Source organism: Anabas testudineus, chromosome 9 (genome assembly GCF_900324465.2).
Source record: "Anabas testudineus chromosome 9, fAnaTes1.2, whole genome shotgun sequence".
Lineage (NCBI taxonomy): Eukaryota > Metazoa > Chordata > Actinopteri > Anabantiformes > Anabantidae > Anabas > Anabas testudineus.
Window position 1 is genome coordinate 5,883,673 of NC_046618.1, and position 26,676 is coordinate 5,910,348.

At 41.1% G+C, this 26,676-nt stretch overlaps 2 protein-coding genes across 2 annotated transcripts in view; one reads left to right on the plus strand and one right to left on the minus strand.

The window, feature by feature from the left end:
- The window catches only part of LOC113150883 (leucine-rich repeat transmembrane neuronal protein 4), a 35,650-nt gene extending 21,219 nt beyond the window's left edge, over nucleotides 1-14,431 (minus strand). Inside the window, exons 1-2 of the mRNA XM_026343628.1 lie at nucleotides 14,380-14,431; nucleotides 12,381-13,921 (exon numbers count right to left, since the gene is read on the minus strand). Coding sequence (XP_026199413.1) covers nucleotides 12,381-13,921; nucleotides 14,380-14,431 — 1,593 coding nt within the window. The remainder of the gene's footprint in view (nucleotides 1-12,380; nucleotides 13,922-14,379) is intronic.
- Nucleotides 14,432-23,886: 9,455 nt separating this feature from the next.
- Nucleotides 23,887-26,108, plus strand: lrrtm4l2 (leucine rich repeat transmembrane neuronal 4 like 2). Its single transcript, XM_033326142.1, has 2 exons — nucleotides 23,887-23,890; nucleotides 24,305-26,108. Exons 1-2 carry the CDS (start codon nucleotides 23,887-23,889, stop codon nucleotides 25,924-25,926), a joined length of 1,626 nt encoding a protein of 541 aa, XP_033182033.1. The 3' UTR covers nucleotides 25,927-26,108.
- Nucleotides 26,109-26,676: the final 568 nt, after the last annotated feature.

A 26,676-nucleotide genomic window follows, 5' to 3' on the forward strand; every position in this document is an offset into this window, starting at 1 on the left:
GCAATTAAGTCCTGTAAATTATGCACAACTGGAATTATTGTCACATGATGCATGCTAATAGCACTTACTGAAACAGCAAAATGGCTGAAAGATAACTGGGAGGGAAAAAAGATTTTTTTATAGTTTGGTTGCATAGAATACAGTGGCTATGAATGTATTTAATTGTAATGTTACTGGGGCCTTTATAACATAAGCTTTTCTGTGAGTGGAACCAGTGGTGATATACTGTACATACAGCAAAGCCAGACAGAAATTCATAAGACTGAATATTCTCTCCATTCAGCATGTTTCAAGTACATTAACAGGAACATGATGGGGTGTCAGCTATCCCTTTTGCCAGCACACAGGCTTTAGGGGCAGCTTTAGGCCCTTGTCATGGGTTCCCAGTATCTGTTGCGGTAATTGCCACTGAACTGGAAAAAGTCACCACGAGCCGTCTGACTTGGAAACTGCTGACAAACACAATATGATGAAGGATTTACTCAGAATTTCCACAATAAAAGAAAAAAAGCAAAACGCCTGTTTTTCTTACTTTACAGCCAAACTGCCACCATGTCTGCTTCACACAAACTCTTTAGTAATGAATAATACGCCGTGAATGTATGTGATGTGTGTGTGGGTGTGTGTGTGACTAAGCTGAAGAGAGAAGTCAAGGCATGCATGAGTGTGTGTGTGTGTGTGTGTGAGTGCGTGTGTGTGTGTGCTTGCATCTCTCCGGCTTGCGGTTTAACATGATGCAGACTGAACTAAATGCTGCTTCTCATAACGAGTCACATCAGCAGCCTTGTTTTCTGCTCACTTGAGACACATAAATGCATGAAGTCCCTTTCTCAAATATTTCAAATGTGCTATGGCACTGAAATGTCAAGTAAAAGGAAAAAGAGATTTTTTAGCATGTAGACTGCTGTATCCTTGTAACAGATAAAATGTGCTTGGAAAAACATTACCACTAAAATGCACTGAAACGCTCTGCAGGGAAATAGCTTCCATCATTAATTCCATGAAATCTTTATCAAGGCATTACAGTGTAAAGCCGGTTTATTGAAGACCACGTCTGCTTTTTCAAGGTGGCCTGTCTGATTAGCTGTGACAGTAGACCACAACATCAGGTTCGAGTCAAGACCCAAAAAGAAAAAACACTGAAAATCCACTTTATGTGAAGATGGCGTCTGAGCAATATGGTCAGACTGTTACGAAAAAAGAAAAACAGCCTGACAGGTGGGTGTTAAAAAAAAAACGACTGAAAACTACCTCTGGAGCAAAAGAAGCACGAGACCTCTCTGTTCTGCCACTGCAGTAAGCTCACATCTCTCTGCTCTGTGGAAATGAGCATTGACTAAGATCCAAGAGTCACCAAAAACACGGAGGTTTCAGTAATGTCAAACATTCATGGGCTGCAGGATCAATACAAAGTCATGATCTCCAATTGATGAAATGCCTCTCCTCCTGGCTCAGCCGCTAAGTTGTCTGTGGTGCTGAGGCTCTACAGAACCTGCAGTATCTTTGCTCTCTTGTGTTTAAATATGTGGTAGATCAGAATTACATAGATTAAATACTCAATACAAACACAGTGGATGTTGGAGAATGTCATCTCAGGAAATCAATCATTTGTTAAAATAAACGGCTTAAGGTTGTTGCTTCCCTGACAAGGACCTTCACATTTCTTTAAATACACCAGTTTCTCATTTTAACCATGACAATGACCTTAATCCTTCAGCCATGCACTTATTCTCACTGGAGGACATTTACAACGCTGGATGAAAGCCATGTCGAGTAGAAACTGTTGCTGGAGGAAGATTCAAAACAAAAACAATGTGTGTTTATAAACACACACCTGGGTGTTTGGAGTGGCTTCCAGCTTTAAGCAGTGATCCACCGGTGTAGGGAGACTTGTAAAATATTTCAAGTGGTCTTCGCAGACACATCTTGATATTTGCTTTATAACTATTAGAAGTAACCACGTCTGTGTTTTAATAAACAGCCTCGCTCAGTTCAGGTTACGGTTTGACTATTGACCACGTGCTAATGTGCATGCATACAGTATGGTTACCATGGCTACCGGATGATTAGCATAAATATGGCCTCTGGTTTGAAGTGATGCTGATAGAGATTGCTCACAATCACTTCCTGAACTGTACGTCCTCACATTTCTCAGCTTCTGTGTTTAGACTGAGGCTCATTTGACAAAACCGACTTGGTGGTTGTTTCCTGTTACATCATTTCGTTGGAAAAATGCAGATGCCGCGCATGAATGATGAGTACACCTCAGATCCAAGTTCCCTATGCGCTGGCTCTCAATGTTCTCAACATAATCTTGCCTGTCTACTGCCATTAAAAGAGAAATAGGACTTGTATCTCAATATGTCATTCTCAAGTTAATTTGATTGCAGAGTTTAATGGCAGGAGAAAAATGAGCTCATCTCACAGCAAATTGTCTCATTCTGCTACTCTGTGTGTTTATTTCAAGAGTCATTTGTTATGATTTCCTATAAAATGTCCTGCACTTATAGATTTCTTCTTTCTGACCAGGGCAAGACCTATAAAGCACTATAAAGTACTCTTGAGGAAAATTTGAAATCTCCTCGGTCTGTCTACCTGCTGCGGGTTTGTTGTCCTGTTTATTTTTTCACTGACTAAGGGGACATGGTTGGAGGAGGATGCTGGAGAAGAAACATGGCACTGAAACATGGAGTAAGGCACCTGGGGAATGGAAAACTGAGAGGAGAGAAAGCCTGAAATCAGCTGAGCTCTATTTAAATTCTACTCAGAGCACATCTAAGCCTAACAGGATGATCTGCCCCACATACTGTATTGTGCAGATAGTGGTATTTTTCTTTTCTGTGAATGACCAATTTTACTATAAGCATCCAGTGAAATTTTTAGCTTAATATTTGCCTGATGTCTGCTAACTGAAATCCAGAAAGCGTTTTATTTTTGGAGTGTTGGAACGCCGCGCTGATCAGAGTGTATTACATGCCTTTCAGATAGGGCAAGTAAAAATATTCTGCCAGAACAAAGGGCTGACCCATTTGTTTGATATGAAAAGGATGGATTGGCACCAGGAGTGAAAACAGAAAGACGAATCCCTCCTCTCCCTCCACCTGTGCACAATACATGTCATAACAAATTATACGGCAGGAAATATTCCAACATCTCCACAGCGCTCAATTGTCATTTTCCCACAGAACTGAAATGTAATGCTGGCAACATTTCATTCCTTGAGTCACTTAGCTCAGATTGCTGGAAGGATGGGGATTTATTAGACATTTACAGTAATATGGAAAAGAAAAGTTTCCCATCTTATACAGTCAGTACTGACTGGAATGCAGATATTAATGATGATGATCTTTGTTTATTTGACCTGGAATGTCTTAGGATAAATTCAAAAGATCTGAAAAACAGACAATGACTGAATACCTGCAAAAGGACATAGTTTTTTTTGTTTGCTAGTTAATATGCGCTCTATCATGCTGTATGCCAGGTATGCAGACGTGAATGCTTCCAAGTACACAGAGGGTTTGATGTACACTTAAGTAGCAAATGTGTCATCCAAAGTTGTATAACATAAGTGTTATATGCACAATTGCATTATTTCACACACTTCTGATCATTTCTATTAGGAGCACTGTCACTCTACTCCGACATTTCTGTTTCCAGTGTCAGCTGCTAAAGGACATGCTGATTGAGATTTGTCTGATATTCAATAACACATTTTCCAGTGGTGTAACAAACTCAATACTTGAACATGTTTATAACTGCTGTGCCGAACCTTGGGTTGCATACTGTAGCTTACCTTTGAATGGTGAAGTGTGTTTACACAGAGGCGACTGACTGACACCACTGTTGTGAGGGGATCACGTTTGGTTCAGCTTTTTGGCAAATTACTATTACAAATCACTGTGTTGTTGGTGTGACAGGCATTTTGTCACTCCGACTGGATTTCCTACTTTGTATTATTGTCAAAAAGGGCACACTGGCACCAGCACAGTCCCTTTGTGTTGTTTTAACGGCAAATCTCTGTATGAACACAGCCTCGTAGAACTGCTGGCACGGCTCTACACTCTTAGGCTCATTTAAATCTGTCTTGTAGCAAATATTTGTTTCCATTTCCGAAGTACTTACATAGCTCTCGAAGAAAGACGAACACTGTCACTGTAACAGAAAAGTCTCAGGTAATGATTACTTGTACTCCCCCCCACACACACACACTGTCTGTCTGACAGGAATTTTACAATAACCTGAGGAGATGTTGGCAGAGGTGCTGCATCATTCCCAGTTTGTGCTGACTGACTCGCCATTTTGTCCCATCAGACAGACTGAAACGCTGTAGCTACATGATGAAGGGGGTTTAGTTTGTGGGAAAACCAAAATACTCTTCTGGAGGACTTCAAGGTGACATCAAAATCCATCCCACCGGAAAAAAAGAAACAAGACACTGTGCTGTCTTTACACAGAGGAGAGTGGAGACAACTGGAACATGTAGTAATGTGCCAACATTCATTCTCTTTAAAGTACAACTTCAATTTTTGTATTCTTTTTTCTTTTTGCAGTGAATGAAAGTGACACAGTGGGCAGAACAACAGCATCTCAGTCAAATTAACGTAATAACCCTAATTAAATGAATCATAATGGAACGAAGGGCTAAATAGGCAGTGACTGCTAAAGTGGCTGCTGTGACCATAAAACAGCATCAAATGTTGTGTCTAATATTTTCATGTTATATTATTCATTCTGTCTGCAGAGCCCGACTTTTCATAAAGTGCTAGATAAGCTGTCAAATCCCATTAAAGCAGCAGTGTCACTGATTGAGTGAACAGAAGCTTAAACTGAGGGAATCCACAGCATGTGATTACTGACTAATAGATACGCCACAATAATAGGACACTGGATCTGGGATTCAGATTTTCTGAAAAGTTATTAGAAATTTACAGATTTATACTTTTTTTCTAAGGGAAAAATCCGTCTGGACTCCCTCACAATTGAAATCCTTTGGTCCTTGGCTTTAACTCAGACTGAGGAGTTAATGGAAAAAAAAAAACCTATCCTTGGATACACTTACACTTTTATGTATCATCAATCTGTGATGCTCAGTGCATGCCAGGAGTCATTTAGCAATGAGGTGACATAAATTATTTTTTGGGTACCCAGCTTCCCTCAACTTGCCACATCTGCTTCAACTTCAGTTAGTGATTTCCTGCATTTCTCTAAATATCTTTCGACAATCACCGGAGACGGAGAGAGAGTTTGAGCTTGTTACGTTCAGCTTTATGTGCTGGCAGATAGAGTATAGCAACACTGATAGCTTATAGTGAGAGTGAAAGGTAGTATGGGAAAAAAACACAGCCTTTACTCAAACCAAAGTGTATCATGAGGCTTGCATTGCATTGTGGTCTGCTCAGGCTCCTGTCAGTGGAGAAATTGATTTCTTTGCCTTTTCTACAATGCGTTTCTCTTTTATGATGGATTGTTGAACGTTGTCGGCCGATCTTGGGGATCCCAGTGTAAGACACGAAAACTACATGTTCACGCCTGATGTTACAGCCGGCTGGAAACGTTGCAGTTTATGAGACCTAACAGCTGCAAACAGCAAAATCAGTCCAGAAAAAGAAGAGAGAAAAGCAAAACACTAAGGCAGCTTTATGAAGTTGTTCCTTTGAGGCACTTGTATTAATTGTTCAGATAAGACAGGAAATTGATAGAGGCTTCAAATTTATGTTGTTTTGGTTTTTTTTTTTTTTAGATTGTCCTCCCCAGAAAAACAGCATCAGTTGTTTCTGCAAATGCCCTGAAGTGACAAAGCTTGTTAACGGCTGGAGGAATTACGACTGTCCTTTGGGAGCCCTGGTGGAAATAGTGTGATGTTGTTACAGCACCACAAAGTCAGGGAGAAGCTTGAAGTTATGTCTGTAAAAACATAGACTTTAACCATGATAGGTGTTTCCAACAAATGACCACACGACAAGCAGAGTAATTTAACCCAAATCACAATGTTTCTCAACCACATCGTGACTGTGACTAACCCTAAGTCTATTCCAACCTTAACCACAGCTGAGTAAGATAATTTCTAATGGTTTGGAAAGTCACTCACAAATGTATGCTATCCTGCCAACAGGGGCATCAGATCAAAAAGAGGTTTATTGCAAGTTAGACATTATGCACAGTGACATTTGATTTGATTTGATTTAAACTTATTCCATAAAATATCCAAACATCTAAAACCAAAAGTTGGTACAGACATCCACAGCTCCCAGACGATGAATCCTGATCAATGTAGCGATGCCCTCATTTCTCTGTCGGATCAACTGCCGTGAGACTGGGTGTAGGAATAAAGCGCCGGGGATGAACTCTGATGATCTCTTCACTTTTAATCCAGTCCCACCATTAGATTAAAATTTAAGTCTAATTGTTTGGCTCACAACTACAAACTGAGTTTGTAACGTAATAATTTATAAAGTGGTTTTGGTTGGTTTTAAATTTACTGATCAAATTAGTCTTGGACACAAGAGAAAATAAGTTGAATCATTATCATTATTAATACTTAAATGTTATTACAATATTCACCATGGTGACTGAACTGGGAGGATAGGAACAGATGCATTAGTTTGATTTATCTCAGTGCTCTTTTTCTTATTCTTATCCAAATTAGTTTGGGAAAAATTAGTCTTCTGATTGTAAATCATAATTCCTGAAGTTCTACATTATAACACGCAGCCCTAACGTGTGCTGACGCTCTTGAATAGTTTGAAACATTGAATTCGAGCTTGGTCTTGTGAAGGACTAGGTTATCGTAAAAAATCAAGTGTGTATCAGAGTTAATGATGTTGTCAATCAACACTGACCTCAATTTAAAACAGGGGTGTGGAGGTCAACAAAGCCACGACTTTCATTTCTTTTTCCTCTGCAGCAAAATGTTTTCTCACTGATCTACCTTTGACTATCACTCATCCGCCATGGGGCTTCTGAAAGAGTCCATAATGATCAGCCAGGGACGTAAACTGCAGTTCAGCGTCCTGTATATGTTCTGTAAATAAGTACATCGAACGCAAATTCAATATTGTCTGTGTTGAAGCGTGGAGGAAGAACATCATATTTTCCGCCTGTGCCAGATTAAGCTATTAGCAGGCTGCACATGTGCTATTAGTACATCATAATGAGAATAATATAATCGTAAAGCATCAACTGGATGAGAGAAGAGATGCTAAGATTAATTACTATGAAACAACTGAATCCCCATCTTCATTTTCACAGGCCATTTTAGATTACAGGCTTCATATTATTGCACAGAATTGCTGCTGCCTCTCCCTGCTGCTGCTAAGTTTGTTAAATGTATTCCACCTCCTCACCAGAGCAGACATCACACCTCCGTGAGGAACATCTGTCAAAAGTCTGAATCATACATTGCGCAGAGTATGTTTATTTGGGGGAGATCTCACCCCACGCATGCAGCAGCCTGAGAGGTGCTTAACACCAGAGATAGGTCTGAGGTCTGATTATGTGCATTTGTGCTAATGAATCCCACTGCAATGTTTTAACTCGGCTTGAAATCGCAGCCTTGAGTCGAGCGCTGTTTAAATTCAGCTCTGTGTGTTTCAGATACATTTTTATTCTTACGTCTTAAAGTCTCTGGCATATTTAGAGGCTGGAATATAGTCTCTAGAGTCTCCACTGCGGAGGTAAATGCTGAATGACTTAGAGCTCAGTGTATCAATTGCTCTGTTTAGGAACGGGTTGACATTTGTGGAAACATGCTCTTCTGCTTCCTTGTTGAGAGTTTAACAAGAAGATTGATAACACCCTGATGCAGTATTAGCTTAGCATGACGACTAGAAGCAGGGAAAAGTGACCTCCCTGGAGTCTTGTTGTGGCTATAAAGATGCCGAGAAACCGCAGCCTGAGGGCAGATGTGGGTGTACAATGAAATAAAAAACATAAAGCAAAAACAAAAACAGAGAAGAAATGATGCTGAAATTCAATATTGTGTTATACATTTTAATGACAGTAAGAGAACTATGAATTAACAGCTTTGTTGCAGCCCTACTTAAAATCTCTTTTAGCTTTTTAGTTACCTTTACAGCTGTCATTAGACGTCTGTGTTTTCTTATCTTATTTTTGTCTGATGTTCAACTGTGATGTCTATTTTCAGGAGAATATGTATGAAAATGTCGCAGTCTTACTTTCTCTAACCCCGAGCTGCACACGACATCAACAACTGCCAGCAAAAAAGTAGGGAAACCTGAATATAGCCTGAAGGGCAAGACCCAGGGCAAAAAAATCCTGCATAGAAAGATCTGACTTCGAATCAGGTTTACTGTGCCCATGTTGCATTACACTCTTGCATCGGAGGATCAAATGTTGCACAAATAAAATCGCTGTAATGTGTGATCTGGCAGGTGGACTTTCTAACCTATGGACAGCACCAGGCTGTGTCTTTGTGCTAAACGACTCTAGCAACCTGCTTGCTGCAGCTACACATATATCTACAGACAGATGTAGAATGTGGTATCAGAGTTTTTATCAAACTCTATAAAAACATGCAGCTCACAAAACCACTCCTTTAAATAAATTAAAATATGAACTGCATAACATTAAGTCATTTCTCTCCAAAAAAGCCAGAATAAAATTATTAATTTGGAACTAAAAAAAGTTCAGTTACCACAATTACATAGATTTCCCCTGTGAAACAGAGCACTTTAAACAAGTACGGTGTGCTTAATCATATACTCAAATTTACAGTAATACAGGGTTTTTTTTTTTTGTATTAGCACTTACAAAAAGACAACTGATACTTGACACTAAAAAACGATGTTGCGTAAGAGCCATTACAACCAATTTAGTTCCCATTACATTTTGCTGCAGTTATGTTTGAACTGAGTTGACCAAAGCACTTTTACGAACTCGTCAGAATTATATAGTGTATATGGTTAAAAAGGATCTGTATCTTCTGCAGCTCAATGGGTCTTTGCCATTCAGGCTTGAAATTCATTTTCAATTCCTCCAAATAAGAAAATGACTAAATAAAATGAGGATTAATGGCTAAAGATATGACTTTTTTATGGTAAAACTAAATAAAACAAAGGACTGCCGTTTGTCATCCTGTATCGCGTGTAACCTTTCATTACATTGTGTTGTGATGTCCCACATCATACATATAAACCCATGCGCTGAAGAATGACACATCCTTTTTTCGAGGCTATTCTACTCATGTGGCTAACCTTTATTTGGCAAGTGAACAACAAATACTGAAAGCTGTCAAACTCCCTTCACAGGATGGAAGCCTGCCTTCTGTGCATTTACGCACAGATGAAGTGCAAGCTGCCATCTTGGCAAGTAGAGGCAGTGTATTTTGATCGCTCATCATCTTTGTTTCTTATTCCTGACATTTTAAAGCCAGGGCTCACTTTCTAGTGCCTACAAAATAAACAAATGTTTGTCGAATAAAATGCACCCAACAGCTGCAGGATTTGTCCTCGGCAAACACACATTAGATCCAGAAGAGCTATTAGTTTTTAATATAACCGGGGGGGGGGGGGGGACATGGGGGCTGCCACATGTCTAAGTGCCAATGCAAAGAAAAATGAAATCGACTTAATGTATGATTAAGGCATGTGCTGCCCAAACTGTTACTTTAAAAACGAGGCTGCTCATCAGTATTAATATTACCGTCTCTCTAACCCTCTCAGCTGGGAACATAAGTTGTTTGTAATTATTTTTACTGTAATCTTCTGAACAGCGTTTTTATTTGTCAGTTCAATGTACCAGCTGTGACATACAGTACCTTCTTTTGTCCTCACTTCATCTCCCTTTAATTATCTGTAAGCAGGATATCCTCACCTTGTTAATTCTTGCAAATTTTGCCCAAGTACAAGAGTTGCCTTTGGCAGAGATGGTGGGATTTTCACCATAATATTTTCTGTGCTAACTTTGCAGGGGATGATCTGTGGGTGGACGGCAGCCACTGCAGCTGCTTCGCGAACACAGAAGTGGATGACATACATGCCAGAGAGAGGGCTTTGCTTTGCTTTTTTTTTTTTTTTTTTAAATAATGTGTCACAGGAAGGCCGTGGAACCGCACAGTTTAAAGTGTTCATCAAAATTCACACTCGGCAAGTTCAGTTCGCAGTGTCGAAGCCGACCTGCTGAGCTGTGCTGGAGGAAATCTATAGAAGCAAATTAACTCCAAGTCTGTTGGTCTGGGCATGTGCAGAAGATAACAGGCTTCAATTACAAAGCTCTTTCTCCTAATTGAAAATGCAGCTAATAGCTTAAGTGCTTGCTATCTGAGATAGCTAAAATAACGTGCAGAGGGCTCGCTGGGTTGGGGCGTTTACAATATGCTTGCCAGCACAGCCTTTTTCAGAGACACCAGCTCTTTCACTTTCATCTTTCCTGACACTCTCCACTGTGTGCCATTCAATAAAACAGAAAACTCTTCTCATATATCAGAAGACACTGGGCTGCATTCCCTGTATTATGATGCAAACAGCTACGTTATGGACTTCTTGTATTGCAACCTCTACTGAATTCTACTGCAAGTTACACGGTTAGTAAACACGGCACTGTGCCGGATCAAACGGTGAGACTCTTTAAAAATATAGATGCACAACTTGAACATGCAGGATAGTGATTTTGACGGTCTCCTGCTGCACCGTGTTCTGACTTTGCATTGCAGCGTTTGGAACGAAATGTAACACGCACATGCACAGAAGGAATAAAAAAAGCTTACATTTTTAACAACTCAGGCTGCTCCCTTGAGCTGTAGAGGGCAAGGAATAACAAAGCTGAGGGAAGTCTCGGCTCCTTACCTCTGATGGGCTATTAGTTATTCTAGCTAGCAGAAGCCCCATTAGGTCTGCCATTTAATGCTCCCACGCCACATTCTCACATGAAAGCTACAAGATTGATAAGCCGACCATCTCACCTCCAGCTTCCCTCGTGTTTGAGAAATGCCCTGCCACAGATAATCTGACAAAGAGCTGATTTGGCAACCTGTGCACTTTGTAGCATGTGGCATTAGTGAAAACAACAAAAGGAATCTGTGTTAACCTCTCCAACGACTTCAGGAAAGGACACAACACGAATTTAACAGGCGCCAAAGTACAAGTGAGCTGACTTAAAACATATTATAAGACGATTTATAGAGTCCGTGTGGAATATGGGAAATGAGCTGTGTGGCAGTGTGAGATAAAACTCTCCGAGCTGCACTGACAGATACAATGGAGAAGAAAGATGTTTCCTGTACTCCACAGCATATCTGGTTAGTCCGACAAAAGGTGCAGCTAAGATTCCAGTGACACATCTTTCTCAGCACAACATGTACTGTTAATCACACACACCCATACTGCCAAATTAAAAAAAATAAAAATAAAAAAATAAAAGCTGCCGGACAAAGGAAGACAGATGCACGACATTAGGGGAAAAGAAGAGTACACAGGCAAAAAGTGTCTAATTAAGCATGAGCAAATTGATTAGTCTTCCTGTCTCAATCCCTCTGTGCCGTACAGTGGTTCAGAGGCATTCATGTGGAGGAGTCCGAATTCAGCATGAGAATTTCAATCTGAACCCCAGACTAAAGTTTCACTTGTGTAGCCCAATAATTTGGAGATAAAATAAAGGTATTATAATGTAGTTACTGCAGAAGCACACGACTGCCAGACAGAAATCAAGCCTGAATGCATTATTTATCTTTAATTTGGCTGCAGGCCTTCATAGTGTTCCTCAGACTGTGGTGACTGTTTGAACCTTGTACATTAAACTAATGAGTAAAATCTTAATTATGTGATTGCTAGAGGCAGAACAAGAGAATGGGATATATTATGAGCTGGAGTGACTGTAAATATTTACTTATTTAATACGGCAGAAAACAAATATCAAGACTCACACACGGTGTTGTGTATTTGCCACTACAGACTCGGTAGCAAACACACAGGATAGAAGGGGACCACCTGTATGGTGACTTGATTTAATAAATTTGTATCATCCATTTTGGACAGCAAGCCATTTGTGAATAAATAAGAGACTGGTTGGTAATACACAGATTCATCAAGGAGATATCTATTGTAAGGAATGAGAGATGAACCTGCTTTGCATATAAGAAATCTTACTGTGTGTAAGTACTACAGGGAGAGGAGCTGCCATTGCAGTTTCAGCTAAAGGGAATAATATTTTATCAATAAAACTGTATGATTCAGAACAACAGCTGGGTAATCATATGGAACTGAGCAAACCCAGCATATTGCACAACAAGTCACCATGCACTGACCCTTACTTCCTTATCCCCAAAACAAACAAGAACAGAGAAGGAAAAAAGTGTTTTTCTCTGCAGATTGTTAGAAAATTTACCTCTCATGCCTCGCAGTGGAAATGAAGGGCAACGGTCATACCTCACATTCCCTGGAGCCTGAGATGGTGTATGTGTACGGTCCTGTTCCATTAACCAGCACATCCATAGTCTCTGAGTGTGAAGGCTTGTAGTCCACATAGTACTCTTGCAGTGGTGAACTGAGGGAGCGCTCAGTCTCCCGTGTCTTTTTCTGGCGCTTTTTAACTGACGAGCGCTGCTGCAGCTGTTTGATACTGCTGGGATAGCGCTTCCATGAGACATAGATAACCAGTAGAATTATAGCCACAGATAGCAGAAGGGCCATGCTACCAGCTATGATCTTGTGGAAGGACACGTACTCTGTGTCTGGCAATGGGATGGTAGGGGAGGCCTCAGAGGGAGTCGGGGAAGCTGTCCTGTTCCAGATCAGCTTCTTTTCCACCACAGACTGCGTAGGAAGGGGCAGCAGCTTGGGCTGAAAGGCAGAAGTGGGGGGTGATGTTGTTGAGGACACGGGGGTCGGGGTTGCTGTACAGATGTTATAAGTCTCCACCACATCGGTCACTTTCTCTCCTTGTGCCTCCTTAGGGCTTGCACAAATCATAGTGGACTCCTTGTTACCCTTAAAGGCCTTGAGCCATGCCACCAGGGGACATATGTTGGGGTTACAGTACCACAAATTGCCAGCCAGACTGATGGTGGTAAGGGAGATCCAAGCATCCACTGTCTGTTGGGACACATTGCTAAGTTTGTTGGAGTCCAGATTAAGAGTCTGCAGATTAGGGAGACACTGAAATGTACTCGGGTCCAATGCTTGGAGCTCATTTCCTGAGAGGTCCAGCTTTTGCAATGAAGTCCACATCCATGGCAGGCCTTGGGTTAGCATTTTAATGCGGTTCCACTGCAAATAGAGTGCCCTCAGGTTAGTCAAACGGGGAAAATGAGCAAAGTTTATCTTTGAAAACTGGTTGTGCTCCAGATGAAGCTCGATGAGCTTTAGGAGTCCTGCAAAGGCATTACGCGTGAGGCTCCGTAGTCGGTTGTAGCCAATATCAAGAAACTCCAGGTTGCGACAGTCAAGGAAAACTCGCATTGGGACAGTTTTTAATGAATTTGACCTCAAGTGTAAACTCAGAAGTTTTCGTAGACCCACAAACTGATTAGGCTGGAGGACCTGCAGCTTGTTGTAGGAGAGGTCAAGATTACGTAAATTAGGAACATCATGGAAAGTGTTGTTTTTCAGCAGTGTGATCTTATTTGAGCTGAGAATCAGTTCTTTGAGCCTCCGTATCCCGTGGAAAGCCTGGCCATCCACAGCATTGATGTAATTGTGGTCGAGGTAGAGCCAAACGAGTTGACTCAGACCTGCAAACTGGTGGGTTCTGAGGTTCACCAAGCTGTTGTAACGCAGAGACAGGCCCTGGGTGCTTACAGACACATTGCTTGGCACGTCACGGAAGGCATTGGATTCGCAGTATATTATTTTCCCATCACATCTACAGCTCTGGGGGCAGGGACGCTCACGGATGCCACTTGGAACAGCAAGCAGCCAGGCAGGCAGCACCACTGTGAATACAAGCCATCTGAAAAGCACAGGAAGTCCTGCAGACACACAAGTGAAAGATTCAACAGCATCAAACAACATTCAACACACATTCAACTAAAATGCACAAACTAGAATACAGAAATGTGTAAAGAATAAGAAGAGAAAGTCAAATGAATGAAGAAATAAACACTACAAACATGCTGCATTCCGAGGCATCTGATCACAGAGTGGGTTATTAGCAGCGCTGTTCATTTGCATCCCTGCAAATCTACACTCACTCCTGCATCCATTATCACAGCCATGTTCTTGAGACATGGACAGGGGAAGGGCATAATCTATTAAATAGTTGTTGATAGAAAAACCTCCTTCAGACCCCACAGTCTGCAGTCATCATTCAAAAGCCGCAGGGGAAGCGAAGACATCAGCAGTATTAGCTTTAAGTGAACTGCAATTAGGCAAAAGACTTGAGACCCACACATGAAGCATTAAGTACCTTGTGAAACAGGTTACATACCCATATTGGCGCGGAGTCGACTCCTCCTCATGTTCAGGGCTCTCTGTTGCATGTGTCCCAGGTCAACATGTTAGACACACTCGGCGTTTTGTCCAAATAGTTGGACAGGCATCCTGAGCCAGCGTCCGCACGGAAAATATACGCAGGTTGCGCTGCACCCAGATCCGCTTTGCGCACAGCCGCACACCTGTCGGAGATGTGAGTAGCTCCAGAAGGTGTGCATCAGCCTCTGTCTGTAGTTTCCTACGTTACCGAACAACATCCGCTGGATCACGCATATTCCTGACTGGCACCTCAGAGAGCCCTCGGCTGGACGCGCTCAAGCTCAGAGCCTCATGAGAAAGACAGTGTTCAGCGCGCGTTTGGGGACGTTATCAGATCCATTTTAATCACCGACTCGCCAATTGTTGAATATAGATTAAGTGTGGGGGGGGGGGGGGGGAAAGAGACCGGAAACCGAGCAAGTGAAGAAATTTGAGAGGAATAAACTGTGGTCCAAACCCGATAAGTTGGATGTATCCTGACTCGGATGTGCACAGTTGAGAAAAAGGCGCAGTGTGCTGTGGATAGACACGCTGACCGTGGCATCAAGAAGAAATCAGTAGTGTAGCAACAGGAAGGATGTTGGTGGAGGATTTTACTGAGCTCACCAGCGCTCGTTTCAGGACTTGAGATGCCCTCTTCTGGTCACCCAGTGACTCTCTGCAGCCCACACTAAAGTAGACTTCTTTGTCCTCAGGAGCAGAGGCTGCATATCAATTAATGCCGAGTAATGGGAAGACTGTTTGCTCCCAAATTCTATATTTGTTAACATGTAGGCTACTGCCAGTGTGAATAGAAGCATTATTTGATACATCTGAAGCAAAGTGCTCATTAGAAGCTCACATCCATTAAAAAAATAGAGCTGAGAATCTAACTGGGTAACTTTAACTAAGACACATACGACTGCTTTAGTGTTAAAATCTAAAAGTACCTATACACAGTTTTAATTCTGCAGCTGCTTGTGTCAAGTTGATCTCACTTTATTTTAGGTCTATATTATAATTATATCTACAAGAATCTCATGTCATGACATTTATATTTGATATTTGCCATTTTTATGTGATAGAAACTGCCGTCAAACACATTACTGTCTTAAATGTACCGTTCTTTTCCACAACATGCTGTGCAAGTGAAATATTACCATAAAATGGAAGTACTCAAAGTACAAATACCTAAAAAATGTAAAACATAGTTTAACACATACTGTATTTGTGTCAGACATTGTATCTGCAGTATAGCCACGGCTGTTTTTAATTGTCATTGTCTGAATTGTAACTACCACTACCCCCCTCTAACTGCAAAGGCCCCCCACTGGTTTTACTCTGGATCTGTATATGGTGAGCTAGTGGGAAATCTTGGATGAAATTATTCTTAATTAGTGCTTTATAGACAGGTATATCTGTAATAGAAAGGTCATCTTTAACAGTAACAAGCAAGAAAAACAGTTACATTGTCTCCTGCAGGCATCTATAGGAGCCAGGTGTCAGTAATTTCTAATAAAACAGGAAAGCATTTCTTCATCTACATGTTGTTTTCTTATATTTTCAGACTTGAGGTGTTTAGAATAAGCACATTATTTGAAATGTAAGTAATAAAATGCTATTCAAAAACCTTTGACACTCAGTATAAGTTCAGCATACATAGGAAAACAACAGATGGGTTGCAATGATGAGCTATATTTTTAGCTCATTTATTTTAATTTAAGTGTTATATTTCATCTTATGCTGAGGGAAAACCTGCACAAAAGCTTGAAGTTTTATTTTTTGCTGCTGCTGCATCATGGTAAACAAAGTGCTTTCAAAGCCTCAAAATGGGACTTCTAGTCGGGGTCAAAATCATCACTTCTAATGGGTCCCTCTGCCCCTGTTCCTAATGAGTAGCATAATTACCAGTAATGGACACTAATGAACATTTGAGCTCAAATTGCAGATAGTTGGTGACAAAGAAATCAGTAGAAACAAAAATAAAACTGATCCATCTAGCACCTCAGCAGCAGGCACTGATTTAATTTCCATTGTTAGATCAATCAGCTAACTGAAGTTGAAGGACAGGGCAGGAGCATACACACAAACACACACACACACACAAACACGAGAGGAAGAATGGCAAATACGGGGCCTAATACCCTGAATACACTGTACACAGCTTTTAATGTAAGATATTCTTTGGTGTACCTCACACTCATATGCCATCAAGAGGTGCGATGATGCTTCCAAAGCATTTCATTCAGTTTCATTCATTCATCCACCTTTTGATAAACTCAGGATTAGCAAAAGGTGGATGAATGAATGAACACTCTTTTCTGACTCCACATATACAAGGGGAAAAAGAGACACACTTAAAAATAAAAAAATCCTCACAGAGGATGTTTAGTGCAGCAGATGTTCAAAATGGACAAGAAATGGACATTTTCCTTGGTGTTTCTAAGCTATGGTAGGATTAGGATTTGAGTGGTTGGATATCTTTATACCACAAATGTGTTACACTAATAATAGAGATAGATAGATATAGATTAGTAACTAGTGTAATGTAATTATGCAAAGTCGTGGTGACAAACTGAAAATTCTTTTTTTCCTGCTCCTACAACAACTGAATCGGGCTCAGATCCACTGACTGTGGTGGACACCTTATTACAGACAGAATACCAGGTGACTGCTCCTCCCAAAAATAATCTTTGCGTTGTTTGGAGATGTGCTGTTGTAGGACAAAATTCACGCAATGCGATCCAATCATGCACTGTCCACAGGGTATGGCGTGTTGCTGCAGAATGGAGTGATAGCCTCCTTTCTTTTACCTCCACCAACACGATCCCAAATCATTACATCGCTTCCAACATGCATAACAGCTGACCTCTTTAATGTTGACACTGACCTTTTGCTGTATGTGATAAAGCTGACAACTGCAGACCTGCGAGGCATCTGTTTCTTGAACTAGACACTCTAATGTATTTGTCCTTATGCCCAGTTCTGCACCAGAGCCTATCACCGTTCTTTCTCTTCTAGTTAGAGTCAGTTTGTGCTGCTCTGTGAATGGATTACTACCCAACATCGTGAGAGAGCTTCAGTTCTTCAGAAGAAAGTTCATTTTTCGTATTAGCAAACAGTGTGCTTCGATTTCTGTACAGCCGTTCCTAAACAATGCTATTGTAATTGACACAAACAGGATTTTTCTTTCAAAAACAAGAATATTTCCAAGTCACCCCTCATTTGATTAAATTAAATGTGATCCTTTTACCGTTTTTGAAAGAGTAGCATTCAGTATACAGACAGGTGACAAATTAAAGGCATTCAGCTGTCTTAAGGTAAACTCTGCTGGAGCCCAAAAGATTCCCCAGATGTCCATGGTAGGAGATGCGGTGACTGCGAAGCCCATAGCATATGCTTCACATCATTTCCATACTCATCAAACCATTCAGTGACCACTTGTGCCTAATGGATGGTGAAATTCCCATCTGAGAAGAGAGCACATAGGATATGATATGATATTAGGAAATGTTGCATCATAGGACAAAGGTGATCACCCATAACAACTTTGTAGCGACCTCTAAGGAAACGAGTGAACCCAAACCATGTCAGCACAGTGCCTGCCAGGCGCTGAAGAGAGCCACCAGATCCCGTCATTGTGTGAGGATATGGTGAAGGATGACTCATCTGCCCAGATTCCTTTACCTACATCACTGTAGATCAATGCTTGTGGTTTTAGCACCACTTAACTCTCAAATGTCTGGTCATCATTGTAATGAGCGGTTATAAACTGGAACCCACTATATTATGTGTCTCTGTGATTGTTGATGGGTTGTTCTTGTTGACAGAGTCTGATCACATCCCGCATTGACATTCTCAACACTCAAGAAAGAGCTTCTCCTCCTGTTTTTCCTCACGTATCAAATGTGCACTGTCGAAAACATTTGTTAACACTGACATCTTCCTCATCTCCCTCTTGCCATCTTGATCCAAAATCAGAGTCAACCGGACCTGTTCATTATTTTTATCAATGCCATGAAGTATGATTGGATGTTAATTGCTCAGTTGTACCCTGCAGTTCACGTGTGTAAAAACACCCAAGTTCATTATGTTTCTCCACTCATTTATGTTATTCTCCTTCAATTTGCTTGTTCGAGGATATTAAATCTTTTAAAAGAAGAGTAGCAGCTTTAATTAACTCTAAGGTGCATAAGGCGGTGTATGGTTTATGAGACTATATTGTTTTCCTCTGCACTATTCTCTCTGAACAACCATTCTACGTTTATTTAAATCATTATTATATATTAAATGTCAATATTATCAGATGTAATTCCTTCTTAAGATTTATTTACTTAATTACTTGTGTCTTGAAAAGGTGTTTTATATATATAAAGTTTAACCAAGAAGTTACATATCCTCACATTATCTTTATATACCCACATACCTACCGTAGCTTTCTGATCAAAAACCCTGTTGTAATTTCTAATAATATACTGCAGATGTCAAGTCTGTGCATCTTTTCTCCTTATCTACAGGCACTCTGGTCATTTTCTTTTTTAAATTGTCAAATGTCTAAGTGATATATATATAGGGAAAGTAATAGTCAGAGAAAAAATGTCTCTCTCTCTCTCGTTGTAAACCCACTCTTAACAATCACAGCACGTCCCTGTTGTGCAATCATCCCATGCTAAGTTCCTGTGGTCTGTGCATCAATTCTTATTTATCTTGTCGAACCAATCTGACATGACCCACTTTCACGTTTCATTCATCTTTTTGGGTGTGTGTTTTTTTTTTTTTTTTTTTCAAAACTAGCATTGGCAAGCAATACAAAAATACTATTCATTAATAATTAAATTTCAAGGTACATTTATAGTCAACACTGGAATCAGTGCACTACCTCGATGTCTTTTAATTCTACTAGCCTGAATGTTCAGTTTTTCTATCTTACAGCTGAAATCGGACTGCCTGTCAAGAGATTCTTCAAATAAAATGTCTGTTTCACATTTAAAACTCAACGATTTAGCACCACCTGAAACTCTTGATATTGTTCCATCAGGCGTCATCAAGTATAAATGAGCTCCATGAGAGAACACAAAGGCACGCTCTTGACCATGAAAATCATGAATAAATACGCTACAAACAACAAAGGTATAGTACCACCATATGCACTCACCTCACTTTGCAAATAAGTCAGCCACCAAATTGCCTCCTATGAAACTTTAATGACTGTCTGTGACTGACGGAGTCCTGAATAATAGAGCATGTGAAGGACCTGCTTTTTTCACAGCATAATGAATCTCACTGAAACACAGTGTAGAAACGCATAAATAGTCAAGTAATTAGGACAGGGCTTGTTTACTCTGACCCTGGCGTCTAAATGTGGAACTTTACTTGCCCCACAAAGTCTGCATTCAAAAGCCAGGTAAATATTTCTGAGACAGAGGGCTGGTCCCAAAGCATCTGGCATTTTACCTCCCACTGGTTCTGTGGCTTAAATGATGAACAGATGAAAGATAAAAAACATTTGCTTTTGACTTTACCTATACTTAAGAATGCATATTGGTTTTGACCTGATTACATGGATATTTCCTTATTAAAATTGATCTTTGTCCTCCCACACTTCACTGTCATCATGTCTATGTGGTGTGCATATTTAAGCATTTAAGCTGTTATTGTTGTGACTCTGCTTAGAAAATCAGGACTAAAGTCTGAGCACGGACAAATTTCCATCAATCTGATGGTGGAAATTATTCATATTCTGCCTAAATTAAGGTGTAATAAGCATCTCCTTCAAGCCACATTCTGAAACAGCAGAAGTGCTACAGCTTTTATAAAGTTAATGAGAGAAAGGTTGCTGAAACCACCATTAATAAACATCATTGTATTAAACAGATATTCTTCAGTCTTTTCTATAGCAACATCTCCCAGAAGATGATGATATTAAGGAGTTATATTGTAGTCTACCTTTTCAAATATTGATCTCCTACAAATGAAAACACACTTCTGCAAGGAAGATTGCAAGGATCACTTGGTAATGCATTATGAAGATCATGACCATGGGTTTCTGCACTTAAATCCTGAGTCACACAACCATGATACTTGATCACGTCATTCGGAAAGAGACAACATCTCCTGCATCAGAAAGCTTTTGTCCTTTGCGACTCTTCTACATTTCCTTATGCATGATGCATTGTAGAAAAGCACAGTGCACATGTAGCCACTGGGCATCAGGAAATGTGTTCATCCTTGTGTAAGATGTAAAGAAAAGTTAAGGTTGCAACAGTTAACATTTCTTTATTTATTGGTTGGGTTATCAAATGTAAGCCTGTTGCTGACATCATATTCATAAGTTAGAGAAGAACATGAAGAGGTGGCTTTAACCTCTAACTGAACAACTTTAGAATAATATTTGAAAGCTCAACACCTGCCTTTCTTTTTTATGTGATTCGTCCTCTAGATAACTGAATTTAATACATCTGTGGTTGTGTTATTTCATTCAGTGTTATTAATTTACTGAATGTTGTCAGACTTCTGTATGGTTGTTGGTGCGTTGTTTTTCTTTAGGCGCCAATAAAATTTTGATGAAGCGTCTGAGTTTCAAGAGTCATGTATTTGCACGAGTGATGGAATGCTCCGAGGTTTTAGTGGGTACTTACAAGCACTTAGTTCACTTCAGTGTTTTACAGTAGCATGAATTTAAAATATTAAACATTTAAAAGATTACAAACAGCCGTCGCTTACACATCGCAAACAAACCTCTGCCAAGAAAGAAGGATTATACATTGGAAATATGTCAGCATTCATGGCAAAGTTGATCTGTTTTCCTGCTGAGGGCTCACTGTGGATTTAAACGTGTACCACAGACGTCATGAAGTGGATCAAGCTCACATGGTGTACTGATGTCTGTCATAAGATGGAGAAACGCTATTCACCCATCTTTACACAAAGGTCACTGACTTTTACAGAGAGATTACCTTCCAGCTTAGACTTTTCAAATATCATAAAAAGGCCATTTCCAAAGTATAAGCATGGTTGATAATATTCATACAACAGTGGGTGACAAGCTGCAGCTTTTTGGTCTAGCAGACTTTTTTTTTTTTATAAAGCAAGGACTCAGTGCGAAGATTAAGAGGTCAGTGAAAGATGACTGAGTGGATGAATAAATCTACATATCCATCTGTCAACCCATCTGTGTGTGTGCAATATATAATTGATAGTAATAAAAAGAAACTGCAGATACAGCGCAGTGCATCATGCATATGTTCAGCATGGCGGGTCTTCAATAAGTCAGTACGTGCATTCAAAAGTCAACCTTCGTCAGCCACCACTATAATTTAGCAAACAGGACTCTGTTTTATTATACATCTGAATGGCTATGAAACGTGTTAATCATGACATATCAAATTGTTGTATATTATTCACCTCTTCTGTCACTGGCGCTTGCTATCAGTTATCTGAGGATGATTGTGTTGTCAAATATCAAACAGTGGCTTGTGTGCGCAGATGCTCATTTCATTTATGATACAGGGAAGACACAGCTGATAAAGATGGCACATGATCACTGACATTCAGTGCAGCACCCCCCACCCTCTCCCTCACTGAGTTTCATTTTCTCCCCAAAAACCACTGTGTTCTTTGGCGTAAGTGTTGCAACCAGTCCCTCCTCCTCGCAGCGTCACGGTCGGGCAGCACACATTACCCACTCTTTAGACGCACATTTCTTGAATGGCATGTGATCTCCCGAGAGACGCGGGAGGCAGCCTACCCTTTGAAGAGCAGATTTTGTTTGACATTCAATTGCAGAATGTGCTACTACAAGTCCAGGAGGTATTATTTTAACAGGCTCATTTTCACACCTCTCACATTCACCCCTGCTGTGTTCATGAAGCTGATTTCATGAAAAAAAAACAACATTTCTTCTTAATACAATCCACAGACATCAGAGGAAATATTTGATTAAGAATATCAGAGCACTCCCAGTCAAATATTTACATGAATACATTAGCTCGGTTCTTTTAAACTGGCCTGGATGCAGGTTTGTCTCTTGCCTTTGCTGAAGTCAGTTTCACTCTCAGCAGCTCTTTAACCTGGACATTTCTCATTGCGTGCACAAGGGGTTGCTGTTACCACGCACTGCAAACACAGACTCTCTGAGGCCGTGCAGTCAAGAACAGTGCTTTCCACACCATCCTGTCCGCTGTGATGAATGCCTGTTCAAGGCAGAATGAATGAAAGTATGAAAAATGAGTATGAAATAGCTGCACAATTACAGGTTTCCCCATCTCCTCGTGAGCATGTGATCCCCCCCCCCCCCTCCCCTTTTCACTGCTGTCTGGTGGATGTCCACTTCATAAGAGCTATTAATTTAAACACCCATAATCCTACTGTTGCCACCTCTTCAGCAGCATCTCTAGGCACCGAGAGGTGTTAACTGTTTATCTACATCAGCTCCCTCCGCTGCCTCCGAGAGTGTGGATGGATGCTGCGTGTCAACATCACACTTAAGCTGTCACCATAATTACCATGTGAAAAAGATACTGAGATAAGGACCAAAATTCAGAGTATGAAACTTACTGTTTGATTTTTTATGAATTATTGAAAGTACTAATGAATGGATGGTGGGTGTAGATCATACTACCATAATATTTGTATTAAGGAAATATTATTTTACTTGCTCTGTGATCATTATCATCATTATGATAAGCAGTATGTATTATTCAATTATGCATGATGCCATCTTAGTGCCGGTCCAGTCAGCCCGTATTTCCACATGCTTTGGAAGACAAATAAAAATATAATAAAACACTATGATTATATAAAGCAAAGTTGATAACAGTATTTGTCAGGACTTCCCAGAGCCCCCTACTGAACAATGTATATATGACCTAACTTACAGTTTAGTGCAGTCATACACACTGAACTGCCATGAAACACTGCATTGAAATTTACATGCTTGGTAAATATAGCACATTTGTAATCTTATATATATGTGTGTGTGTGTGTGTGTGTGTGTGTGTGTGTGTGTGTGTGTGTGTGTGTGTGTGTGTGTGTGTGTGTGTGCTTAAAGACGCCTACGCCTGTGAGAAGGGAGAAAACAGCAGAGAGAGATATGAGACACGTAAGGAGAGAGAGAGAGAGAGAGAGAGAGAGAGAGAGAGAGAGAGAGAGAGGCTGCATGAAGTGGAGGACACTGTGCATCAGTCTATTGGCGCTCAAACGGGTTATTGCGCACACAGCGGGCTGAACTATAGCGGCGACTCCAACTACAACCCAAGTGTGAAGGCGTTCAATTCCTGAGCGTCACACAGAGACCCGGGGAGGCTCGGACCGCTGCGGAAAACTTGCCTTTCTTTCATTTCATCCTCTAATTGAAGACATAAGTGATGCACAGTATGCGGAGCGGACTCTGAGGCTGCATGAGCTGCGATGGTTTCCATCTGAGAGCAGTTTAATGCGCTCTTTAGCCGTTTCTTTCACAGGATTACTCCTTCCCTCAGTAACGATGGGTGAGTGATTATGTTCTTCACAATTTAGTGACACAGTTTCTTCCTCCCGAGGCTCTTGGTAGCCAAGACGACACATATGAGCAGTTTTTTTTTTCCTGACGGGTTTATTAGTTCCTAAACTGAATTTAAGGATTTTAAGGATGAGGATGTGGGCGGTTTATTTAAGGATAGATTTAAATCAAACTGCATTTTTATTCCCGACTTGCTTCTGTGTCTGAATAAATTCACATCTATACATTAAAAGTAGCTCCCTTCAGATGTGTCAGACATCAGACCTCCAGCTGCTCCTCACTGTATGATCTCCTGTTTCCAGACTGAATCTCTCACCTTGACTTATTTCAACAGCTGTGAGCACAGATTTGCCAAAACCAAGTCACCCCTTTGATTGTGTGTGCCCCACTCTACCCCCAACAGGTTCAGCGATGTTGGACTGGAGATTATCATGTCTTCTTCTGCAGGCGGCTGTCTTGCTGCTGCTCAGCAAGGGGGAGAGGATGTGCCCTGCCAGTTGTCGCTGTGATGGAAAGATTGTTTATTGCGAGTCTGGCATCTTCCAAGACATCCCGGAAAACATCACCTCGGGATGCCAGGGTCTGTCTCTGCGTTATAACAACCTGCTGGTCCTGTTGCCGTACCAGTTTGCTCATCTCAATCAGCTTATCTGGCTGTACCTGGACCACAACTCCATCAACGCTATAGATGCTTTAGCTTTCCATGGTGTGCGCAGGCTCAAAGAACTGATTCTAAGCTCCAACAAAATAAGTCACCTGCACAATAACACTTTTAGTGCCATACCAAACCTGCGAAATCTGGACTTATCTTATAATCAGCTGCAGTCTCTGCAGCCAGGTCATTTCTACGGCCTGCGCAAGCTACAGAATCTCCACCTCCGATCGAATGGACTGAAACAGATTACCATTCGCACATTTCTGGAATGTCGCAGCCTGGAGTTTCTGGACATGGGTTATAATCGCTTGCGGAGTCTCACCCGTACAACATTCCTAGGCCTGTATAAGTTGAAAGAGCTTCATTTAGAGCACAATCAATTTTCCAGGATTAATTTTTTCATTTTCCCACGCCTTACCAACCTCCAGGCTCTTTATTTGCAATGGAACCGCATACGATCCATCAATCAAGGTGTGCCTTGGACCTGGCACAAACTACAGAAATTAGACCTGTCGGGGAATGACATCCAAATGTTGGACCCAGCTATTTTCCAGTGTATGCCAAACTTGCAAATACTCAACCTTGAATCGAACAAGCTGAGCAGTGTGCCTGTGGAAGCCGTGGCAGCGTGGACCTCCCTGACCACCATCAGCCTGGCCGGTAACTCCTGGGACTGCAGCCCCAGCATCTGCCCTCTTATGGGATGGCTCAAAACGTTCAGAGACTCCAAAGACATTAGCATGATATGCAGTAGTCCCAAGTCCGTGCAGGGTGAAAAAGTGGTGGATGTAGTGAGAAACCACTCGACATGTGTGGACATGCCCAGTGTGTTCACAACCACGCCTGCCATCATCCTGACTTCAACCCAGGTTGTGAACATCACAACTCGCCCTTCTACGTTTGGTGTAACAGACCTGGCTCGTACTGGGTCACCTGCACAGAGATTAACCCCTTCAACTGTTCGTCCCAGCTGGACAGACAGAACGACTACAGAGAGCACAACCTCAAGCTCCACATCCCCGCTCTCCCCTGGACCTTCAACATCATTTATCCCAGAACTACAGTTTGAACATATGGCTTTCCACAAAATCATTGCAGGCAGCGTAGCACTGTTCCTGTCAGTGTCATTGATCCTTCTGGTTATTTATGTCTCATGGAGGCGCTACCCCAACACGATGAGGCAGCTGCAGCAGCACTCAGTCAACCATAAGCGCAGGAAAAAGGGCCGCAAGCAAGAGCAGGACCTTAACACTCAGTTGCAAGAGTACTATCTGAGCTATCATTCAAACTCAGACACGATGGACTCTTTGGTGAATGAGACAAGGCCGTGCACGTGCACCATATCAGGATCCATAGAGTGTGAGGTCTGAGAGGGCCGCACAACCTTAAGAGACTAAAAGTGCAATTGCAGAGCAGAGTTAATGTTTTTTCCGCAAGATTAAGCAGTTTTATCTCTAATGTGAGCTGATAGATTCTGCGACACTGAGGGAAATACTTGGGGGCATAGTACAATATAATTATGTGCACATAAAAGAAGACTGGGATGGAGATATATTTGGAGAGAGCTAATTATCACTCTGACTGACACGTGAACAGTTGCAGGGTCAGCCAGGTTAGCTGTGTACGATGTCACGTAACAATAGGATCTCTGCTACAGTGTTAGCCAGCTCAGTAGAGAGACTGACCTTATTCTTAGTCAAAACTATATCGCCATAAAATATGAACCAACAAAGCCACTTTTTACTTGCCAGTTTTGTTTTTTATTCTGTAGCTTGTAAAACGTTATTATGTACTGTATGTGTGCATCTTTGAGCGGATGTGTGTGCTTGAGTACTGTATGTGACGGGGATGAGTTTCTAAGTGTAAGAGTTGCGGTGTTGCACCTTGTTCTCACAGATGATATTGGTCCAGTTAAATTGATTTGCATTTTGGAGAACCACTGTGGTGCAGCTACAGTATTAGCAGTTACCACAGAAATGGGGGAACAATGGTGTAGAGAGCATCTTGTCCTGAGATATTTTGCATGAATTAATGTTCCTCACCTAAGTTGCTTCTCTCCCCTACATATAAATGTATGCGCCACACAAATGAACTATATTTAAAATTTACCAGTATAATCT